The sequence below is a fragment of the Tachysurus fulvidraco genome, chromosome 9 (assembly GCF_022655615.1).
Source record: "Tachysurus fulvidraco isolate hzauxx_2018 chromosome 9, HZAU_PFXX_2.0, whole genome shotgun sequence".
NCBI classification, from domain to species: Eukaryota; Metazoa; Chordata; class Actinopteri; order Siluriformes; family Bagridae; genus Tachysurus; species Tachysurus fulvidraco.
This window is the reverse complement of record NC_062526.1, coordinates 10280662-10304163: the sequence shown is the minus strand read 5'-3', so window position 1 is coordinate 10304163 and position 23502 is coordinate 10280662. Positions and strand designations below refer to the sequence as shown.

General features: G+C 37.1%; 3 protein-coding genes across 9 annotated transcripts; 2 read left to right on the top strand and 1 right to left on the bottom strand.

Annotated features, from left to right (window-relative positions):
* Positions 1-1318: 1318 nt before the first annotated feature.
* Positions 1319-13109, top strand: gldc (glycine dehydrogenase (decarboxylating)). The gene is made up of 25 exons (XM_027138320.2): positions 1319-1961; positions 2127-2205; positions 4312-4447; positions 4675-4839; positions 4941-5018; positions 5115-5262; positions 5456-5652; positions 5936-6032; positions 6124-6229; positions 6320-6459; positions 6571-6651; positions 6748-6845; positions 7508-7592; positions 7677-7718; positions 7970-8112; positions 9206-9281; positions 10206-10331; positions 10655-10804; positions 10902-11014; positions 11482-11620; positions 11717-11828; positions 11923-12018; positions 12119-12291; positions 12406-12486; positions 12613-13109. The coding sequence occupies exons 1-25, from the start codon at positions 1668-1670 to the stop codon at positions 12748-12750; spliced, it is 3093 nt and encodes a 1030-aa protein (XP_026994121.2). The 5' UTR covers positions 1319-1667; the 3' UTR covers positions 12751-13109.
* Positions 12910-17851, bottom strand: coq2 (coenzyme Q2 4-hydroxybenzoate polyprenyltransferase). Of its 3 annotated transcripts, none has more exons than XM_027138334.2 (9): positions 17729-17798; positions 16749-16817; positions 15767-16117; positions 15475-15641; positions 15002-15123; positions 14592-14677; positions 13843-13976; positions 13462-13650; positions 12910-13310 (listed from the first exon to the last, which is right to left on the bottom strand). In XM_027138334.2, the coding sequence occupies exons 3-9, from the start codon at positions 16077-16079 to the stop codon at positions 13158-13160; spliced, it is 1164 nt and encodes a 387-aa protein (XP_026994135.1). In that variant the 5' UTR covers positions 16080-16117; positions 16749-16817; positions 17729-17798; the 3' UTR covers positions 12910-13157. The 3 variants fall into 3 exon arrangements, with proteins under 3 accessions (XP_026994135.1, XP_026994136.1, XP_047674260.1); XM_027138335.2 differs by lacking the exon at positions 17729-17798 and adding an exon at positions 17085-17100; XM_047818304.1 differs by lacking the exon at positions 16749-16817 and having other exon boundaries at positions 17729-17851.
* mfsd10 (major facilitator superfamily domain containing 10) lies at positions 17815-23172 on the top strand. Of its 5 annotated transcripts, none has more exons than XM_027138329.2 (13): positions 17815-17954; positions 18649-18866; positions 19744-19840; positions 19937-20040; positions 20141-20299; positions 20419-20598; positions 20752-20860; positions 20990-21101; positions 21232-21340; positions 21990-22080; positions 22181-22228; positions 22343-22432; positions 22522-23172. In XM_027138329.2, exons 2-13 carry the CDS (start codon positions 18720-18722, stop codon positions 22623-22625), a joined length of 1350 nt encoding a protein of 449 aa, XP_026994130.1. In that variant the 5' UTR covers positions 17815-17954; positions 18649-18719; the 3' UTR covers positions 22626-23172. The 5 variants fall into 5 exon arrangements, with proteins under 5 accessions (XP_026994130.1, XP_026994128.1, XP_026994132.1 ...); XM_027138327.2 differs by having other exon boundaries at positions 18635-18866; XM_027138331.2 differs by having other exon boundaries at positions 18635-18866; positions 22502-23172.
* Positions 23173-23502: the final 330 nt, after the last annotated feature.

Here is a 23502-nt window from a genome sequence, read left to right as displayed (position 1 = left end):
GTGTGTTTTTTCAAATAAATAAATAAAAACTAATTAGCCAAAACATGCTATTCTTTGCACAATGTTTTAGAGAAAGTCATTCATTTAGACAACAGAAGAGACAGAAGTTATCATGTACCATAGAGTACACTCAGGCACCAGGAAGGCTTGTTTACCAGCCAGGTGGTGCTAGTACCACAGAGTTAAAGATCATGTTACAGAATAAAATATCTGTGTTAGCCTAGCTACTGCTGTTTTTCAACAAAGAAAGCCTCTCCTAAATCGATTGAATCAGAGTGTTAATATCAAATCCTCCCAAACCACAGCTAGAACACTACACTACTAGACAAACAGCTGGAACCAAATTTCAACACACTTGGCCAATAAACCTGATTCTGATTCTGATATGGTCTGTGTGGACTACAAGAATGGGTTTCAGCCCTGGTGAGAGAGTAGTTTTATATGTATGGGTGTTCACTCCATTCTAATCATGGCAAAGTTTTAAAAAGCATTGATTAAGTAGTTGTGTGTTTCAGAGTATGTACAATGCACTATAACACTCACAGACATAATCAGTGTGAAGGTTTAATCAATCTTTGGCTGGTCTTGGCAGTCACTTTCTCCTGTACAGTTACAATGTTCACCACAAAATCTTTGTTTTGTTATAGATGATTTTCTGTTGTCTTGAGTTTGAGAAATGATTCTCATAGATTCAAGATCCATTCAAGTCTATTGCTTATAAGATCTTGAAAGCACCAAGTTACGGTGCGTTGGATTATTTATTTGCTTCTTTTGATCAACTATGGCCAGCAGGTGCATTGTAGATTACTAAGGTCTATTCCATTAGATTGTTGTTATTGCTTGTACTTCTACTGTAATTTCCCCACAGATTTTGGATTTCCCTATGAAATAAATTACCTACTCTCCAAGGGCTAGAATATGGCACATTAGTTCTGGAAAAAAAAACCTGTGGTCTTTAGAGGAACCTCTAAATATTATAATTATAATCACCATTACATTCCTGGTTTGGTATTGAGTAAGTGGATAGGGCTGAAAACAAATGTTTGACTCTTGTAGTGGGTCATAAGTTACATAAGTTTTAGTTCTAGAAGGACAGGAAAATAGTTTTATTGGCAGAACCTTGATAAAAATGTTGGAGGATATTTAATTTCTATATAACATGTTGTTTGGCTTTGTTTCATCCTTGGTAATAAAATAAATATCAAAATATTAATACCTTCGCCAGCCCATCAGCCTGACCAACCCCACCATAGCAGTGGTTGGACCCCTAACCCCCTAATTCTGTTTTCGATTCTGTTTCCGAATTTGATTCTAAAAAAAAGCACCTCCACGAGACCTCAACGCACTTGAATACAGCATGTACATTATCAGACCACATCCTGAAGTTACCGTACATGCGGCCACTGTAGCATTGGCGTGAATTAGTAGTGAAGTGCGCTTGAGGAGTTTAGGGGCGGAGATTTTGGCACGGGGATCGCCGCTGCGTTTTGGCGCATCTGATTACTGATTGGCTGAACGCTGTATAACCAGAGATACTTGAACAGTTCACGAGAAACTTCACATCAGTAGCTAAGCGACGGAAGGTCACACGGAGCGGGGTGTGACTGAGCAGTGTTTTTTTTTTTTTTTTTAAGTTTCTCTTAATTATTTTTTTAGCTGGAATTAAGATGCAGAGCTGTGCGAGATCCTGGGCGGTTATCACCAGCAGAGCTGTAAACAGCCGCGTGCAATACAAAAGCTACAAAACTGCCTGTGGGAAGAGGAATGCATTGCAGAAAACACAACTTTCTGCAAAAACACTTCCAAATGAGTCCAAAAATATCCGTGACCTGAGAACCTGTGCGGTTTTAGGATCCAGGACGATTGACAGAATAATGCCGAGACATGATGATTTTTCAGAAAGACACATTGGACCTGGTGACAAAGAGAAGAAAGAGATGCTCAACACTCTCCGAGTTGGGGTGAGTTGTAAAAAAAGAAAAAAATTACTGCAATCTTTATACCTATGTTAATGTTTATACCTTTATACCTATTTTCTCCATTTCCTCCTGTTGCAATGAGTAAAGTTATTGAAAGTTCAGCTTGACGTGTGATGCACATGATTTGTTTGATCTGTTTGCTTTCAGTCCATATCAGAGCTCATAGAAAACACAATCCCATCATCTATTCGATTGGAAAGGAGCCTGAAAATGGACGACCCAGTGTGTAAGTTTTCACTCTTTGGCTATACAACAGAGGACTGTGCGCGAGGCAGGAAAGAAAGCACGTGTGGTTTGTTGTTGTAATTGAATCACTTAATGATTTAATGTAGACATGGTAGAGATAAAGATTGGATGGGTTTGTGGCGCGTTTATTGTGTGTACGCACATGTTTCAAGATCATTTAAGAGCTCTGAACGTGGGATTTTTTTTGACAAACCGGATCCAAACAAAAAGCTGTGTCTGTAGCAGAATGTAGGCTGCACGCTCACTGTGTGCCAATAGCCAGGCTGGCTGTTTTCTACTGTGTAGTCTTCCTTTGCACATATTTGGAGTTGTTTTTTTGCAAGAACCCCGAACTTCTTGCCGCCCCTTCAGTCCTTTATGCCAGTGGGATGTCAAGCTGAGTGTAAAGTTCAGCTCGAGCTGCTGGAGCACAAGTCCAGTTTGAGCTGGTTAGCGTCAGCTTTACATTACATCACATCACATATATCTCAGTGCACCAGTGGCGCAACGCGCGCGCGCGCTTCATATTAACCTGTTTCCAGTAATCATGTTCTGTACATACAGCTCAGAATAGGAAGGATTGATTTCCAACTTGATAAGAAACGCAATCTTTTGTTCCTATTTGTTCAATTGTGTTGGCTCATTCATGTAAAATAACGTTTTACTGTGGTATTTTGCCCCTTGTAAGTATTTAAGTAACTATAATATAATGAATTTAATTAAGTAATTATTAAATAATTAATATTATAAATTCTTATTACTTATAATAATAATTATTTATATATATTCATTTATAATTATTCATTTTTATCTATATTATTTGTGTGTGTACTAGGTATTCTATATATACTGTAAATTATACCTGGTAGAAGAGAGTGCTCGGTTATTTAGAGTTGTTTGCATTTAAAACATAATGAAAGATGTGCAAACATAGACGTTCCTAATCATAATTACGTAGAAGAACTTTGTGTAATGTCAGTAAGAGCTTACTTCACGCAATGATTTGGGTCGTTATGTTAAGTGAGCATCTATTTAGTGAGTACACAGATGTCAGTTCTGTGTGTGTATTGTAGTAATAAAGCAAGCCATGCTGAAGAGCTCCATGGGGGATTTTGGATACACCCCATACTGGATTTTGCTGGTTCAACTGCCCAAAGCTTGCTTTGCAAATCCAGCAAGAGGTTTGAACATGAACAATAGATATAACCTTCATGAACAAGATGAAAAATGGAAACTGATTTAAAAAGTCTACCTACATATGACACATTGCAATTTAGCCAGCTGTGGCATGTTATGTATCAAATGTAATTATCCCAGGTCAATTAAAAAGGGCTAAAATGTGATGATCCAAATCTGTTAATATCCATAAAAAATCATCTTGTAGAATATTTGGTGTTTCAGTGTGAGAGGTTTATAATGGCGTGATGAGAATCTTTCAGCATGAAATATGCTGTTCAGTATGTTGCATAGTTAAAACAAGTTGGAACAAGGCTGAAATAAGTCTTTCCAAATCCTGAATCTATTATATATTGCTGCATGGGGGTGTGCTCAATGTGTGGGCCTCAGTCTACTACCGTATTGTCCATGCTCTGCTGAGTTGCCGTGTTACTAAGCTGCACCACAATGTTTGGGAATTCCACAATGCTGGAATTTAGAACTTGATTTAGAACTAGCTCTGAACTCTACCAAGAAACAGCCAACATGTGCCCATCTTTCTCACCCATGATTAATAATAACCAGTTCCACAGATTTTAATGTAAATATTGACATGCCGATATTAGAAAAAAGGAATCGGCTGTTTGAATAAGTACACATTATACAACAGCTGACTAGACATTCATTTGTGTGCTGTTTTTCATTTTATGAAAAGCTTGTCTCAAAGGCCTTATTCATGCATTTTTCTGAATGTCAAGTTGGGTTAAATTTATGGTTAGCTATTTGCCACAGTGGAGTCACATGGGAGAATTGCTCATGTGCAACAGAGCATGTTAAGTAAATCCTTCCTCGTGTAAATGCATACTATATTTTGTTGAAATTTTCTACGTGTTAAATAAAAAAAATGTTTTATTTTAAACATTAAGGTTAAAATGATCTTCACTCTTCACAGGTGAGAATGAAATTCTTGATTCCCTCCAAAATATTGCTTCCAAGAACAAGATTTGGCGGTCCTATATTGGAATGGGCTATTACAACTGCTCAGTGCCCCCTGCCATACAGAGAAATCTTCTGGAAAATTCTGGATGGTGTGTCCTCATAATCCCTTTCTGCTTGTTATTCAAATGCCAAATTTCAGTTATTTATTAAGAGAGTTATGCATATTGCATGCAAAATCTGGCAAATTGTTTTTAGATGGTTTTAGGGAGCCTAAAAGTACAAGCTATACATGCTAACTGCATAATATGGCTAAAATACAATTTATGACTGCCATTTTAAATTATATCATTACTTTTAAAACGTTTCCTCTTCACAGGGTGACCCAGTACACTCCGTACCAGCCAGAGGTCGCACAGGGTCGTCTGGAGAGTCTGCTCAATTACCAGACCATGGTGTGTGACCTCACTGGTATGGCAGTGGCCAATGCATCCTTGCTGGATGAAGGCACTGCTGCTGCTGAAGCCATGCAGCTCTGCCACAGGTTAGAAGACTTGGAGAAAGAACAGCCACCAAAATACATCAGTAATATTGCGCTTTAATCTACTTGCCCATGCGGCTCATTTGATTGATTTTTGTCTGCAGGCAAAACAAGAGAAGTACGTTCTACATTGATCCCCGTTGTCATCCACAGACCATTGCAGTGGTGCAGACCAGAGCGAAGTACATCACCTTGATTGAGACACACTATTGATTTAAAGCATATAGTATGTATATAAAGAGCAGTTTATAGTAATTGTTGGCCTTTGTAATTTGTAGCTACATCGGAGTGAAGACTATGCTGAAGTTGCCCCATGAGATGGACTTCAGTGGAAAAGATGTGTGTGGCATTCTATTCCAATACCCCGACACTGAAGGCAGGGTGGAAGACTTCTCTGAACTTGTGGATCGGGCTCATAAGGGTGGGGTATGTATTACATATCAGGGTTGAGAATGTCCTGAAAGTTTCTCTAACTTTCCAATTGCAGGAAAAATCATTTTTCAGAAGTTTCCAGATGTTCTGATACATCTGTCACTGATATTTTATTTTTTAAAATCCTTCCATTTGTTTATCTGCTATAACATTTATTAATTTGCTTTCCATTATATTCCAATTAAAGGCTCTGGCTTGTTGTGCTACCGATTTGCTGGCGCTTTGTGTCTTGCGCCCACCTGGTGAATTTGGGGTGGACATTGTGTTGGGTAGCTCCCAGCGCTTTGGAGTTCCTCTCTGCTATGGAGGACCTCATGCTGCCTTCTTCTCAGTCAAGGAGAACTTGGTCAGAATGATGCCAGGAAGGATGGTTGGTGTCACAAGGTGAGCTTTCATAATTGCTGACTGTTATTTCCTGAATTTCTGTTAATAGGATTTGAACACCATGCACCCAAAATTGTGATTTCTAAGCTCTTCTTGGCTGAATTCAATCTTATTAGTGTCAAAACTGTTAACAGTGCTAAAGTGAAAAATTTCCCCATTTTTAAAGCAGAGACTTTTAAATAGTTGCATACAAAAAAAATGGTGCCTCTGTAATCAAGATAACAAAAAGTTCATATAAATTGTTATATGCATAACTGAAATCCTCATTCCATCTCATTCACAGGGATGCTGCTGGAAAAGATGTATATCGTTTAGCTCTACAGACCAGAGAGCAGCACATTCGCCGAGACAAAGCTACAAGCAACATTTGCACAGCTCAGGTGCAAATCTCTAACTGAAGTGCACTAAATAATGCAATATGCCACCATAATTAGAGTGAGTGACTCATGTGTAACTCAATATGACCTCCAGGCTCTTTTGGCAAACATGGCTGCTATGTATGTGGTGTACCATGGGCCACAAGGCCTAAGACACATTGCTGAAAGGACTCACAAATCAACCTTGATTCTTGCTGAGGGTTTGTCATCAGTCATTTCTCTTTGATACACAAGTCAGAATTTTCCATGAATGTCACTGAGACTTATCAATCATGTTCCTGCCATTACAGGACTGATCCGGGCTGGACACAAGCTCCAGAATGAATTGTTTTTTGACACTCTGAAGGTTCATTGTGGTGTTGCTGCCAAAGACATACTGGAGAAGGCTGCACAACGCAAGATCAATCTACGAATCTATGGTGATGGCATGGTAAGTTTGCAGTGTGTTAAGGAATACACTCACTGAATAGTTATGACTGTATACATTCCTATTAAAGGATTTTTTTGAATATTTAAAATAGTTTTATTTGAACGGTTTCAGCTTGGCGTGTCGCTGGATGAGACCATTACAGAGAAGGACTTGGATGACCTGCTGTGGGTGTTTGGATGTGAATCCTCTGCTGTGAGTATCCAAGAGCAGCCAAACATGAGATCTATGATAACTTGCAAGCAGCATTAAACAGTGACTGATACATTACTGTGATGATTTCTGGTTCAGGAACTTATTGCTGAAAAAATGAGTGAGAGACCCAAAGGCCTTCTAGCAAGTCCTTTCAAGAGAACCAGCAACTTCCTTACCCACCCAGTGTTCAACAGGTCTGTGATGAGTTTTTCAGCTTAACTGTGCTAATTAAATATTTATTCATGTGAAGAATTCATGCCTTATTGTTCAGTGGATGTGGAATCATGGCAGAATAGCTAATACCTAATAAACCTGCAATGTTTGGGAAAATATCAGTGTTCTAGCTATGCTAAATAATTACTTGACCATCCACATCATTTTAATTTTACTGATCATGTTGACAATTTTGCAAAGCATAGATGTTCAGGATAACGTCCAGTATTGCAAAACACAGTGGAAAGGCTGTTTGTAATTAGGACAGGATGTGACCGGACAAAACACAGCTATAAATCAGACAACCCGATATTACAGTGCATGTTATGTAATGTTCCAAAGCCTGTCTGGAGAACTTCATAGCTGACTGATTTCTTTTACAGTTAATCAATAACTGCAAGATAGTAATTAGAATTTCCTGAATAGCCTGAAGATGGATTTACCTAAAATTCTAAAACCACAGAACTTTGTTTCTGCATATTTTGTAATCTTGGCTTGTGTGTTGAGTCATATGATTTAGAATGCTTTATCACACTGAAGGACCAGCCAGACTACTTTTCCCTTTCACTTCAGTACAGTGTGATTTAGATTAGTTTTATTCCTCTAAGCACATTGGTAATTTATTGATGTTTTTCACTTTCAGTTATCACTCGGAGACCAACATTGTACGCTATATGAAAAGATTGGAGAATAAAGACATTTCTCTTGTACACAGTATGATTCCACTGGTAAGTAACATAAAGACAGATCTGAATATGTATTGGATCACATTATGTCTGCGAACATCTAATTGAAACCGTATTCAAATGCAGGGATCCTGTACAATGAAGCTGAACAGCTCTTCTGAACTCATGGTGAGTCATGCTTATTCTGGCTTACGCAGGACAATCGTGGATAGTCTCGGTAACGTTGTCAAGGTTACGTTTGGCTCGGACATAAGAATGTGCACCATCACCAAGACCCTGTACCCTACATGCTTAGGAATGTGTAGTCCGTTGTTTTGTTGAATGGCCAGTCGATTCACAGTTTCTTTGCTCTCTCCAGTTTGTTGACCCTCACTCAACCAGCTCATTCATGAAACTGCTTTTTTTTACCTCACTGACAGCCAATCACCTGGCGGGAGTTCGCTAACATCCACCCCTTTGTGCCACTGGACCAAGCAGAGGGTTATCAGAAGCTCTTCCAACAACTGGAAAAGGATCTTTGTGAGATCACAGGATATGACAAGATCTCTTTTCAACCAAACAGGTAATGTTTGCAGTGATTAGAGTCACTAGGGAATAACAAAGATTACAAACTGCGGTAGTCAGTGTTTTAGATAAAGTAAAACTCTGTTATATCAAGGAATACATCTATATTTGAATTTGCACATCTATACTTCAATTTGCACATTTTCTTTTTCCACTGTACATACAACTGTCTATTATATATGTGTTCATTTCTTATCATTGCCATTCTGTTTACACTGTGGAGCTCCTGTACTACAACAAATTCCTCATATGTGAAAACATACTTGGCAATAAAGACCTTTCTGATTCTGAATTATATAATAGTTATTCTTTACAGAATGGTGAGTAAATGGCTTTGATTTAAATTTTTCCTTGGACAACTTTGCACAAATCAAAAGCATAGTCCTAAAATAAAGCCTGAGTGCCAGCAGAACAGTTGCTCTTCCTGTGGATAGTTGAGTCAATTGAGGAAGGAATGAAATAGGACTGTGTGATGTGTTACCGCCCCAAAGCTGATTATGTCCCTGTAACGGTAAGACCGAACAGCAACTTGCGAATTATTTCAATTTTCTTTTCACTGAAGAAAAGCTGTCCAATTGCTGAATTGCTGTCCAATCCAATTTTTTTCCATTTCTTGAAGTTCATAAGAGAAAAAGACACATATTGTCACGTTACTGAAAAACCATTAAGTGCTCTCTTGTAAAACTTATTTTTATCCTAACAAATTGTTGACACTAGGGACAACTTCCATAAATGTTAAATAAATGTCTCCTTACTGATAACGTCTCAGCTTTTAATCCTCTTATAATTAGTCTTAAGTTCTGTAGCTTGTCTGCCATATGAGTCACTATGAATGTGCTGATACTATAGAAATTCTAACACATCTGAAGAGTTTTTTAACAATTAGCAATTAAAAGCTCTTTGGTATGATGTCTGTTAATGTTTGGTGAATTTTAAGACAACACAAGTACAGGCTGATTAACACTTAATACACACTTTTTTTTATGCTGCACTTTATCCTCATTGAGAAATTGTCTTTAAGACCTTTGAACTATGATCTGCTGAGGCAGAATTGCGTGCCAGCCTGAACGCTGTTTTGCTTTTCCATACAGTGGTGCTCAGGGAGAGTATGCTGGCTTGGCTGCTATCAAAGCTTATCTGAACTCCAAAGGAGAATCCCACAGAAGTGTGAGTGTCTATACTTGTAGCCAATAGGTAACTAATCTAAAACAGAACCCACATCAGTTGATGAAGTCACAGAACAAAAGGAAAGTCATGACTAGCTGGGAACAGATAAAACCTTTACAGATGATTGCCCCTTGACAAATGGTACCGGGAAATAGAGAACAGCAGTATTACACAACAGCCAGTTCAGTTTGGTAATAACTGATGTTATAATTATGATAAACTTGTAGCTGTAAATGTAAGTTCAGCTGATAGATTATACATATAACTCGTGAACTGTAATGTACTGAGATTCTTCTGATTTGTATAAAGGGTCAATGAATTAATGAATAATCAAGTAGAAGGTGGTAGCATGAAACAGAGGAAGAAACAGTGTGTACTAGATAATCTGTATCTCTTGTTGCTTTGCAATCTGAATTTGAACACCTCACTTGAAAGTACATCTTAGTTGACAGTACACCTGAAACAGCCAAGGTCCAAACTGCCATGGTTGAGCAAATAAAATATAACACATTTCAGGAGGTTGCAGTAATTTGCTTCCATGCAAAATTCCATATTTGGTGGTTCAAAAAAAGGGGAATAATCTCAGGGGCATTGACGTTTAGTTTTCCTTTAGTGATCATGAAGCATGAACAGGTTTCTGTATTGCATTTATTTGAAAAGAATCAATTTAAATGGAGGGACTGTGTTAACAAAAAGGCTTTAATTCCCAAGTGGTTAATACAATTTTACACCTCTTTATAAGACACCTCTTTATTGCTTCCTGTTTTTTATGATAATTGTGTGCTTACTATTTTTAGCACAGTTTATAAAAACAAAACATTTATTTAGCACAGTAACCATTTGAAAGGTGTACTTTTAAATGCCATAAAAAATGTCCACACAGATTTAAAAATGTCTAAGCTTGCGTTGTGTTTTAAATCTCAGGTGTGTCTGATTCCGAAGTCTGCTCATGGAACAAACCCTGCCAGTGCTCAGATGGCTGGCATGAAAGTCCAGGTTGTGGAGGTGGGCAAAGATGGCAGCATTGACGTGGCTCATCTGAAGGCAATGGTAAAAGATTATATACTGTATAGGAATCTTGTTGTTTGGTGGTGTTCCATTTTCGCTGTCTCTGTTATTGACTCCGCCTCCATGCACAGACTGGTCCAGCTGCCATTTTTTGCTACCTTTACTATTAAGAAAAAAATATAAGTATCCTGGGAAAATGCTGTTGGGTAAAGCATAAATATTCTCATTTTAAGGTATGGAAGTAAGTCCCGATGTGTTGGAGGTTATAAAATCTTCAGTCTATAACAAGTACTTGCTTTATAACACAGCACTGCTGTTCATATATTTTTGCATATGTAATATTTTGTCAACTTTTTCATCAACAGGTTGATAAACACAAAGCAAACCTGGCTGCTATAATGATCACATATCCCTCAACTAATGGTGTGTTTGAGGAGAACGTTAGTGAGGTGTGTGAGTTAATTCACGAGAATGGCGGACAGGTCTATCTGGATGGGGCAAACATGAACGCACAGGTGAGAAACATCTGTTGAGACTGCTTGAACTTGCCTGGGAGGAGTCAAGAGATTCCAATAAACATTGTCATATAATTAAAATTTGTATTTCTCCCAGGTGGGATTGTGTCGGCCAGGAGATTATGGAGCAGATGTTTCTCACCTGAATCTTCACAAGACCTTCTGTATTCCTCATGGAGGTGGAGGGCCTGGAATGGGTCCAATTGGAGTGTAAGTTCAAATTTAGCTAGAATAGATGCAGATGCAATAGATATGCCTAATAATAATAATAAGGGGAAATGGAGGAAAAAGGGGAAAAGGGGGATGTGGTAGCTTAATGGTTACGGTTTAATTGAAAGTTTGAGAGTTCAAATCCCAGTTCAACCAAGCTGCCACTGCTGGGCCCCCGAGCAAGACCCTTAACCCTCAAATGCCGTATAAAATGAGAAAAAAAAGTTACTCTGGATAATGGTTTCTGCCAAATGCCATAAACCTAGCTTTCATTTCCAGCACTTCCACAGTACGATCTGTTCAGCTTTGATTTCCTTTAAGTAGAATTATGTGGATTTATTTATTCTTGCTCACATACACCATGGTCCGTAACAAATATAAATATATACATTGACCTTAAGATGTTGGACTTCATGTACATTTCATTTCCTCCTTTTAAGTTTAAAGGTATTACTATTGTGTTTCAGGAAAGAGCATCTGGCCCCATTCCTGCCAAGCCACCCAGTGGTGAACATGCAGTGTAGCAAAACTAGTTCTCTAGGCACAATCAGTGCTGCCCCCTGGGGTTCTAGTGCCATCCTTCCCATCTCCTGGGCCTACATAAAGGTAATGTGATTGTCAGCCTGGAAGAAAAGCTATTATTTATATATATATATATATAAATAATAACAGATATTAATAAACAATGTAATGTTTTTCTAGATGATGGGAGCTAATGGCCTAAGGCATGCAACAGAAGTGGCCATCCTAAATGCCAACTACATGGCAAAGAGACTAGAAAACCATTACAAGGTCCTGTTCAGGGGCTCTAAAGGTGAACAATGGTTTTGATCAATAAAATGGCATTTAATTTGCAGGTAGTACTTTTTTTTTAAGTTTTCTAAAAGACAACCCTGTTTTCTTTACAGGTTTTGTTGCTCATGAATTCATATTGGATGTTCGACCGTTCAAAAAGACGGCCAACATCGAGGCAGTGGACGTTGCCAAAAGACTCCAGGATTACGGTACAGGATGACAAACATCTGAGAAGCGCTAACACAACTTATCCTTTGTAGTTAATTATCTACAAGTATTAACTGTTAATAAAATGTTAAACATTTATAGGTTTTCATGCTCCTACCATGTCATGGCCTGTGTCTGGAACACTAATGATTGAGCCCACCGAGTCAGAGGACAAGGCTGAGCTTGACCGTTTCTGTGACTCTTTGCTGGCCATCCGACAGGAAATTGCAGACATTGAGTCAGGCAGGATGGATTCTAGAGTGAACCCATTAAAGGTACACAGTATAGTTGTGCTATAAGCTTTAAGTATCCTTAAATAAATGAAACAATGCAACAGTTAGCCATAAAAGCTCAAGAAAGTGAATTCATCTGAGTTGTGTTGTACACAGATGGCTCCTCATTCTCTGGCATGTATTGCCTCAAGCACATGGGACAGACCTTACTCTAGAGAGGCTGCTGCATTCCCCATGGTAGGATATCTTATGATTATTAAATAAATAAATATATATATATATATATATATATATATATATATATATATATATATATATATAAATTTACAACTTAAACTAACTTTTTTTTTTGTCTTATTGCAGCCTTTTGTGAGACCCGAAACTAAGTTCTGGCCCTCAATTTCGAGGATTGATGACCTCTATGGCGACCAGCATCTCATGTGCACTTGCCCTCCCATGGATGCCTATGAATCTCCATATGAGGAGTGCGCATCCTCGTGACCTTCTCCCAGCAACCATTCACTTCCTCCAAATAATTCCTCTTCAGCACATGTAATCTCTCCTCTTCAGTTGTGTTTAATTTCACTTGGTTTTCCTCTTCTGCACATTCTATAATCCTCTCTTTAGGTCTACTAAAACAACTTATTCAAACTGATTTAGTAATAAGCTCGCAGAGGTTTGTTATATATTTTATTCCATGTATAAAAAAAATCTTTAAATGTGTAAGGATTTGTTTTGGGTGTATGTAGATGTAACTTGATGTCTCTTTTTTTTTTTTTTTTTAAATAAACATATAACAATTTCTAATTTTTTAAATGAATTACTTCCCTATTTAATAAAATAAAATATGTTTTAAAGGAGTGATAATGACTAAGAAAAATTCTTATGTATAAAGAAATACTTTTGTACTAGGAAGCATGTTTAATAGTTTTATCTCGACTATTATCTCTCTTCCAGAAATTGCCAAGAACAATTCCTAAGAATAACAAAAGTCCTAAATTACGATTCGAAGCGAATTTCTTCCAGCAATCCTCAGGCTTGTTGATGTCCAAAGAATAGATCTGTAATCACAAAATTTGGAAAGAAAATTTTTAGACCTTACTTTTTAACATTACTTCATCTTAATTTGACAGAGGAAAAATACAAATAAATTGTAACAGATTACAAAAAATACAATTAAATAAAAAAAGTCACATTTTGAATTATACTAACCTGCTGCGCTAGATGAAGAGCAACTGCAGAAACGGTGACATAGTAGGGCATTGTCTGGTTTGCATTAGTTCCTGCCAGGATTAATCCAGACAACATGGCCACAGTGAAAGCACTCAGCCATGGCTTGGTGTGTTCCTGGAACCTTAGAGCTGTGGACTTCACACCCAACTTAACATCATCCTCTTTGTCCTGTTCAGTCAAGAAATGACATGGTTTACTTACGTTTATCTTGAGCAGTTCTGGGCCCAGCAGTGTCAGCTTCCTATAAGAATTCTGAGGTCTTAAGCTACTGTACCACCCCCAAACCTCAAATTCATTCTACACGATCCAGATACACTGCTAGTCAATCATCAATTTACAATGTAATAAATTACAACGTACCTGGTGAGCATAGATGGTGTCATATATCAGCGTCCACATCACGCCGGAGAAATACAGAGGCAGGCACACAGACCAGTCGCATGATCCCATCACGGCTGACCAGCCAAGCAAAGCTCCCCAGTTAAAGGTAAGACCTGTAAAGAAAAATGACTTTTAAGCTTTTAATGTATTGTATTAAAATAATTTACAGAGTAATGTCAAAGTAAAGTCCACCCTGAAAAACATTTGATGATGATTATATTGAAAAGTTTGTAACATGAATATCACTGTTAATCCTATGAAAAATGAGCAGTTGTGTTTCTTTCTCAATGACATTTGTCACATTAATGTGAAATCCAACTTAGAAGCAGTGAAGACAACAAACACTCACCCAGACATCCAGAATGCAGAGAGCAAAGGCTAGTTAGTGATCTACAATGGGACTACTATGATGGCATTACCGGTGTTATTGAATTGAAGCTTTGGAAGCTGATGTGTCTGAGGCAGAGTGTATAGATGTGAGAGAGGGTAAGATATCTGGACAGGCTAAAGGACTTATGTGCTGCTGCATCACTCATTTTATATAGAGATGAAGCATTAAAAAAAAAGTGGCTTCACTTCCATTCCAGATGAATTTGTGCATAATGTAGTGAACATTATAAAAGTTTAAAAAATGAGAACTTAAAAAAATCTAGTCAGAATTTGATGCTGAATATCTGAGTCATTCAGAGTGGATTTACTGTAGGAAATATGCGTTTTGTAGAAGATACCCAAGACAAGCTGAGGCCAGTATGTTATTCTTTTCATTAAAGGGTAGGTGATGACCAGCGATAACGAGGCGGCACCCAGGGCTATGCTGAAACAGACAAAATGTTATACAGTGTTTGTGTACTGACATCACTGACTGAGTATCTGATAGGTGAAAAAGTAAATCCAAAGTGAATAAAAAGGTTAATCAAAATAGAATCAAAATAAAAACCTTTTTTAATTAGAAGGTAATGGGCAGGTATGCTCAGGGGTTAAGATGTCTGAACACTAATAAGAAGGTTGTGAGTCCAAAGCCCTTAAGCAAGGACCTTAACCCTCATAGAAATAAAATGAAATGTTCTGGATAAGGGTATCTGCTAAATGCCATAAATGTAAATGTATGCTAATATACAATAGAAGATAAGTGAAATACCTGTAATAGTTGAGACACAGCAGCACCCCAAGGGCTAAGCTTAACTGACCTCCCAGGAAGACCAGTGCTTGGAACTGAGAGATCTGTCCGGCAGCGATGGGTCGCATGGCTGTCCGGGACACCTGAAGAGCAGAAGGTAACAAAAGACTACAATCAATACTTACACTTTTACCAATCAATACCAAAACATTAATAAATTCTGACACCTGTGGATTTTCATTCAAACTTTCAATGTGAGATTGAGCTAATTGAACACAGACACTATTAATAACCCCATTTATTTTTAAACAGAATTTCACAAAGGGTGCCAATAGTTCCATGACTTACTACTTTATATAGTGCATATTTTAGTTATGGAAACACTATATTACATTCAAAATAATTTATGAACTTCAAACACACTTGATTTATATTTATAGATTGCTATATTTTATCGTACAATAAAGGCATTCTGTTCGTGCATATAAGAATACCTTTTTGTCAAAGTCTCTGTCCCACATGTCATTGATAGTACAACCTGCTCCTCTCATCAGCAAAGCTCCAGTCCCAAACAGTGCAAGCATGTGTAGGTCAGGCAGACAGCCTGGGTCTGCCGCCAGCCCGATACTCCATGTACACGGCAGATACAGCAGCCATGTCCCTACCAACACATAGCCCATAGAACAATCAGTAAGAAATGTATAATATTGCTGAGGTGATGTGAGCTTCTGTGACGTCCGGATAATGTAATCAGACCGTGTAAGTGGATGCTTTACATAAGCTCACCAATAGGTTTGTCCAATCTCATTAAGCGGAGGTACGGCTGAACAGACGCCGGAGATGCATTTACTATCCCTGCAGGACTCAAGCTGAAAGATCTTTTGTTGTTAAGACAATAGTGAGGGAATTCTGACAAACCCCTTCTCAGTTTCTGAAAGTCTCTCTTGATAACACATGCCCCTGATGCAAGTGAAACTGTGCTAAAATCTCTCCTGTCCTTATGGACAGTCGTAAAACTAGTGTAACAAGCCTGTGATGGAAGTCTCCGTAGTGGATGTGAGCTGAGAAGTTTCAGTATCTTGGTACACATCATCTCCATTGATGTGACAATAGGTGAAGCCTACATGTCCTGGACACCTAATACATAAGGAATGAATGAATGAATGAATGAATGAATGAATGAATGAATGAATAAATAAATAAATAAATAAATAAACGTGGAGAATCTCTTCATTCAAATGCTTTTACCGCTTTGTTTATTATTTTGTAGTTTGTATTTCTTAGTGTTTTAGTGTTTTTACTTTTATACAACTGAAAAGTGTCCTTGGTGTAAAAAAGGTACTACAGAAATTAAACATCTTATTAATAATAATTTTATAATTATGGAAAGAACCACCTGACTTGCAGGTCTTAGCCCATATTTAAATTAAGTTAGTAACGAACACTTAACTATATTTAACAGTACAATTCATTTAAATAATTTTTGGTTTGTAACATATAACAGCAAATATAGCAGTTTCTTATAATCTTCAATTTTGAATCATTCAGCATTCAAATAATTTATGCTAATTTATTAATATGTTTACTGAATATATTCTGTACATTGTCCAAAAGCTACGAGATTAATGAACAGCTACATTTGCTAAACAGCTACCACAGTTAACATGCTGTTTCACGCCGATGAATAAATAAATACATAGTTATAAAAAAATGGTTAAAAAAAATAAATACTGTAATGCATGTCTGATGAACGATATTTCTGACTTACAATAATGTTGACAGGTAAGATGAAGGTGTGCTGCATGTAAATTGTCCCGTCGGAAACACTGAATTGCTACTGGGTTCCGATGAAGAAAAATAATGCTTACAGTTATACTTTAAATATGTAATTATAATCATAAAAGGTATGCTGTTATTTATATTATATATAAAACATTGTAACTAACTTCATGCATCTTGTTTAAATATTTTCTGACATTTAAATTGTTATGTTTCTTTTATTTTCATTGTGCACGTTGAATTGTAGCCTAAAATAAAATCTGAATTATTCTGCTACACTTTAAATGACTTTGTAAAAAATAAATAAATAAATAAATAAACAAACCTATATCCAGCTTCAAATGAATCTATAAATGACCTACTATAGTAAACAGCTCATGACCCTGAACTACAGCACGCTGTTGTTTTAGCGCCCTCACGTGGGCATGTCTATACATTACAGTAAATATTTGGTAGAACTTAAGTAATTTATATAGAAAGTCTTTTTCTTTCAATTTGGTACTATTAACACATTCACCTAAATCTTTTTTTATTTTTATTTAAAAAAAAAAGCAAAGATCAACAAAATTATGATGTATACAGTAGACTACAATACACAATTTAAAGTAAGTAATTATGTTAATCTGTTGACCAAACTACAATACAAAGTTGTATATATAAAAATGTACCTAAATCAACTCCAAGGGAAGGTTATTAATATACAAAAAACATTGCATAATTGATTGATAAACTATCTATATATCTATCTATCTATCTATCTATCTATCTATCTATCTATCTATCTGTCTGTCTGTCTGTCTGTCTGTCTGTCTATTTATTTGATTGTGTATTTTGTTCTACTGAATGGCAAAGTCTATATTTTAACAGTATTCCTGTTGCATGAGATTATAAAATATAAAGTGTTTAAATATACAAAATATACATTAAATATAGTTTATATTTTCATATGCATTTGATATCTATGCTCACACATAAATCTCTATACTCTCAAACTTCCTCTTTTGTGTCACAAACACGTTGAAACCGGACACCGTTTCCTGGCTGAACGAGGCTGCGTTCCAAACCGTGTACAAGTCTACAGCATAGTGCGCGTAATCCGCCTTAATGTCTAGTGCGGAAGTGCGCTGTTTGTTATAGAGACGTGCTAGTGACTCTGTGCATCCATTCACTCAGGACAGAGAGACAGCTGCTGAAGGTAATCGTCATTAAACAACACGCAGTATTTTACTAGGTAAATACATGTGGCCGAATCAGACAGTGCGCAACAGGCAACTGTCTCCAGTGTCGGTTTGCCTTCATCTTCATGTGTTGAACAGTGGTCTAGTTTATATCCAGCATTAATGTTACTGAATGTTATTTTTGTCTACTTTAAGGTGAAATTGGTGCACTGTGCTCAGTCTTGGGAATTAGGGAACTTTATTATATATTTATAGTTTCACAAGCTACTTAAAGGTCACACATGCGTAAAAATGAAAAACTATTTCTATGTGCAAGCAAACTACAAGCTAAATAAGTGTTTTTTTCTTCTTCTTTAAATGACTTGAGTAAGCCCAGAAATGTTCCACTTGTTATAGTATAGCATGAATGAGGACAGCAAGGCATTAATACTTTTAGAAGTAAATTTAGTTTAGAGCTGCAAAAAAAAGTTTAGAGCTGCAAGTACACCACATTAGTAAAATATGGACTATGAAAAAGTAGATTAGGCCCTGAATAATACAACAGTAACAGTGACTTTGTTGACATTTAAGCATCACAGAGTATTTCCTGGTAGAGCCCTCAGGACTTCCTTATTAATATAATACCAAGATTGCGAGTAAGGAGTTTTTCAGGTTTATTATTGCACTTATTTATTATCTTGTTTATTCTCATCAAAAGCTGTGTCATCTCAGTGAACACAGGATATGCTTTGAGGATCTTCTAAAGCTCTTCATTTTTGAGGAGGCCAGTGAAGTGAAGAGTGATGGCGGGAGAGAAGAGCTCTCCAGAGGACACACACTCTTCCAGAGTCAATCGGATGGTGTTTCTTGCTCTCCTACTCGACCTGCTGGGGTTCACAGTAATCCTCCCCCTTCTCCCTTCTATCTTAGATCACTACAGTCAAACAGGGGTAAGCCTTCTCTTTATTATACTCGTATTTGGAGAATACCTGATAGGTGTTGTTGCTAATGTATATAGTATTCTGTTTTGCATGTAAAGTCATTTTTAAACATTTTGTCTGCATCAACGTGTACATCAAACCAATAATTTCTATGGATTTACTATAAAATCATTAACATTTTTAAGGAGATTTCCATATTACCATTTAATGCCAAAACTAACTATTTGCACTAACTGTGAATAGTTGCCTGGTTCAGTTGTGTGTGTTTGCACAAGAGTAGAGGAAGTGTGCTGGTGCAAGAGGTGAGGCTTTAGCAACCTTTTTAAAAGAGTTTTTTTTTTAGATAAATGATATTAAATTTAGTTTTTTCCAAACACCAAGTCAGATTCAGGATCTGCTGTTCTAAAGTGTAATCACATGTCATTTTAGGGTAATCTTTTGTTTTTTAAATTTAGATTGCTCTGATTAAACTGCTATTTAGTGTTTATATTAACACAAGGGAACAAAAAATTCACATTGACATGATATGTCATGGTGTCCCAGTGCATAGCAAACTTGCCATTTTCCTCCAGGGTTCAGGGGTTGATTCTGGCATGAATTCATGAATTACAGGGAGAACAAGCAAACTTTTCAAGGTTTTACTCTGGCCATTCTCCCCCAGTCAAAAACACATGCACTATAGACTGAGTGACATCTTTAAATTGATCAGCGTTTAAGTGTGTTTGATTGTGCCCTGTAATGGGTTGGCACCCCATCCAGGGTGTTTCCTGCAATAGACTCGAGGCTCCCCATGACCGTGTATAGAATAATTGGTAGAGAAAATAGAAATGAAATGGGCATTTTACATCATTTTACTTGGGCTTTTTTTTTTTTTTTTTAAAAACAGGATAGTGTGTATCTGACACTACAAAGCATTGTGGACTGGTTCCGAGGTATTGTAGGAATTCCTTTGGAGAGAAAATACACCAGTGTACTTTTTGGAGGTAATGTATACATTAATTTTAGTTTCTGAAATTTTCCTGAGCAGCTTGTGTACCACAGTGAACAAATCATTTCTTTTTTTTTTCTCCACTTGATAGGTCTGATTGGCTCACTCTACTCATTACTGCAGTTCATTTGCTCTCCTGTGATAGGAGCTGCATCTGATCAGTATGGCAGAAGACCGCTGCTTCTTTTAACTACTGTGAGTGGAGTACAATTTTAATATAAAGCTTCTGAATAGTGTTCACATGTTCTCTTTGAGTGCTGATATTTGAAAAGTAATTAATCCCTTTGTTGTCTAGGTTGGGCTGATTTTCTCCTACATTCTGTGGGCTGTTTCACACAGCTTTAGTGTTTTTCTCCTGTCTCGCGTGGTGGGAGGAATCTGTAAGGGCAATGTCAGCCTCTGCACTGCTGTTGTTGCAGACCTGCCTTGCCCTAAAGCAAGAAACAGAGGGATGGTGAGTCATTAGTTTAATTACAACTGTGTCTTCAACGTGAGCTCTGAATGACCGTGTAGATTTTTACATGGTTAATTGTAATTATTAACCTGCTCCTTTTTGTGCTGATTTCACACTAGGCAATGATTGGTGTTGCCTTCTCTTTGGGTTTTACTTTGGGCCCATTAATGGGAGCTTACTTTGCACTGAGACCGGTGGATGCTGAGTTGTTTTATCAAGGCCCTGCTCTGCTAGCAGTTTTCTTTTCTGTAGCAGACCTGATCTTCATTTTTTACATGCTTCCAGAGACTTTGAACAAGGCAAGAAATAAAAACAAACATGTTATGATTATAATTATTTCAAGCACTGTTATGAACCATGATTCAGTAAATTAAGAATAATTGCTCATTTTTCGTGGATGCATGAAATACTATCAGTGAATCATAGTTACAGTACAATTGTTTTTAACATAGGGCACCTCAGAGCACACAAGCGTTCATGAGACAGGAGACCTGCTCAGCCCAGTGGCCCTTTTTAACTTCTCTGCTGTCACAAGAACAAAGGCCCCACCTTCAAAACAACGTAGGCTACACACTGTATATTTTAATCCCATGTCCCTAGCTTCATATGCTTGTTTAATAGCTTACTTATTGTTCTTAAAACTCACTGTGGCTTTAATTTAATTACATTTTCTTGTCATTGCTACATCAGGGATGCGCAGCCTTAAGGTTCTAGGCTTGGTGTACTTCACATACCTCTTCCTTTTCTCTGGTCTTGAGTTCACACTCAGCTTCTTAACTCACCAGCGCTTCCAGTTTTCCAGGTAAGCTCTACCACTTTGAATATATTGTTTATGATCCTTCTGGTTTTGTACATCTTCCAGTACACATTCCTGTTATATTATTTACTAACAAGATTTTAGTTTATTGGTATTGCACGTTTCTTTTTCACAGCATGCAACAGGGGAAGATGTTCTTTTTCATTGGAATCACCATGGCAACATTCCAGGGAGGATATGCACGCAGGATCCAACCAGCTCAGCAGATCCGGACGGTCCGCATGGTAAGTCTGAGAGAGTACAGTAAATATGATTATTCTGTTTTTTTTTCTTTTCATATCTGCATGTAAACTGGATTTTGTTTTTTATGGCTAATTTGGTCTGGTATTACAATGTCACCTGGCATTAAAATTTACTCGATCATCCCTCCAGAACTCCACAATTGATCATACTTCTGCCCTGCATGTGTGGGGTTTGTTTCCTAAAGCTTATTCGGGTTTCCTTCTTCAAAGATATGCATTGTAGGCTGAGTGACCTCTCTAAATTGTCCGTAGCATGTGAATGGGTGTTGTTTGTGCCCTGCCTTGTGCCCCAAGTCTCCTGGGATAGACTCCAGGCCCCCCTGACCCTGTGTATGAAAAATGGTTCAAAAAATGTGAATGAGTAACTGTGATTTTTATGTGTGGAGGAATGTTGTGTGTTATTTTGTTTCTAGTGATAGGAGTATTATGTGTCATAGAACTTATTTTTTCTTTTTTCATAACAAAATATACGAGTAACACCTTTTAAAGGCTACTTAAAGACAGGAGTAAATTAGTACTTAAAGAAAGGAGTAATTATCATAAATTACTCTGTACATTTAAATATAATTTACAATGGCTTTTAAGGAATAATCATCGCCATGTCAATGATGTCAGACAATTATTTTTACAGGCAGTATTATTACTCATTCCAGCCTTCATACTCCTTGGAATAGCATGGAATTTAATAATGCTTTATGTCGGTCTGTTTCTCTATTCCTTTGGTAAGTATTAGCTTTTATTTATTTTATTATTTTCTAAGTATTGACAGTTTACTGGACAATACATTTATTTGACTAACAATAAGATTTCTGTTTTCTGCAGCGGCTGCCATTGTTGTACCGTGTCTTTCGGCGGAAGTATCTGGTCACGGTGAGCATGAGTTCTCTGTATATACTGTATGAATTAACACCTACAGATAAATTTATTCTCATTATCCATCCTGTGCATTTAAAAAGTCCTTAAAAATCTCTTGATTGTAATTAGGCACAGCGAGTCAGAAGGGTACAGTGATGGGGATCCTGCGTAGTCTGGGTGCATTGGCTCGAGCACTGGGTCCAGTTATGGCTTCCTCAGGTGACTAGAACATTTCCTGGTCTTGATTTTTTTAAAATGTGCTATGTGTAATTCTTTACATTTAAGCAGTTGTGGTATTTCCTTTGCAGTGTACTGGCTTGCCGGTGCTGAGCTGTGCTTCATCATCAGTTCGGCTTTCTTTATTGTCCCATTGCTCCTACTGCACCAAATAGAGGAGCACAAAGAGGATTAACAACTCACACACCCATACAGCTTTTATTGGAAATACCTTTTACAAACAATTTATATATGGCATACATATATTTCATACTTTCCTATTTTTATACAACGATACATTTATAATACAATATGTTTTAAGAGAAGACTGCAGTGCAGTATAACAGTGACACAATTTTGCTACACTACAAGACTGATATTCAATAAATTTGATTGCTAAAACTAAAAACTTTTATAACTCTATAACATGGTGTGGACATCTCTTTTCTGTATGTGATGTGAATCAGTATAATAAAAATAATTTGATGTGAAAATTAGTAACTGTAAAAATACAAAAGTTCAAAGCTGATGCCATTAAGAAGATTTTAATGGGAATTCTGCCTCTTTTCAGTGAATTTGGCTCAGCTCAGCAATAAGAACAGCAATAAGAGTTCATTGCAATATTCTTCCTTTATAGCTGATTTTTCTTATAAAACACATGTTATGTGCTCAGAGCCCTGATACGGACCAGCATAACTTCCATGGTGTATTTTCATCTTGTAATAAATGTTCCTATGAAAGGCTTTCGGTCCATCACTGACCAGAATACTAAAGATGAATAGATTCACACTAACAAACAGTTTAGATGTTGAAAAAAGATCATTTCTAAACAACACTGAAAGATTAAAGGCACTGGTTAAATCTACAAAACAGTAGAAAGGCAGTTAAAGGCACGAGAAAACAGCACACATGCATATGCACCGTCACTCTGTTCAATTAAAAATGCTATAAACTGAATTAGGCTTCACAAGTGCACCAGGTTTGCATGATAAACTGATATTTATAGGTTAATAGAAGAACGTTTTCGACAGACTACAGGTATACTGAAGCACCTCTATATATACTGAATTACC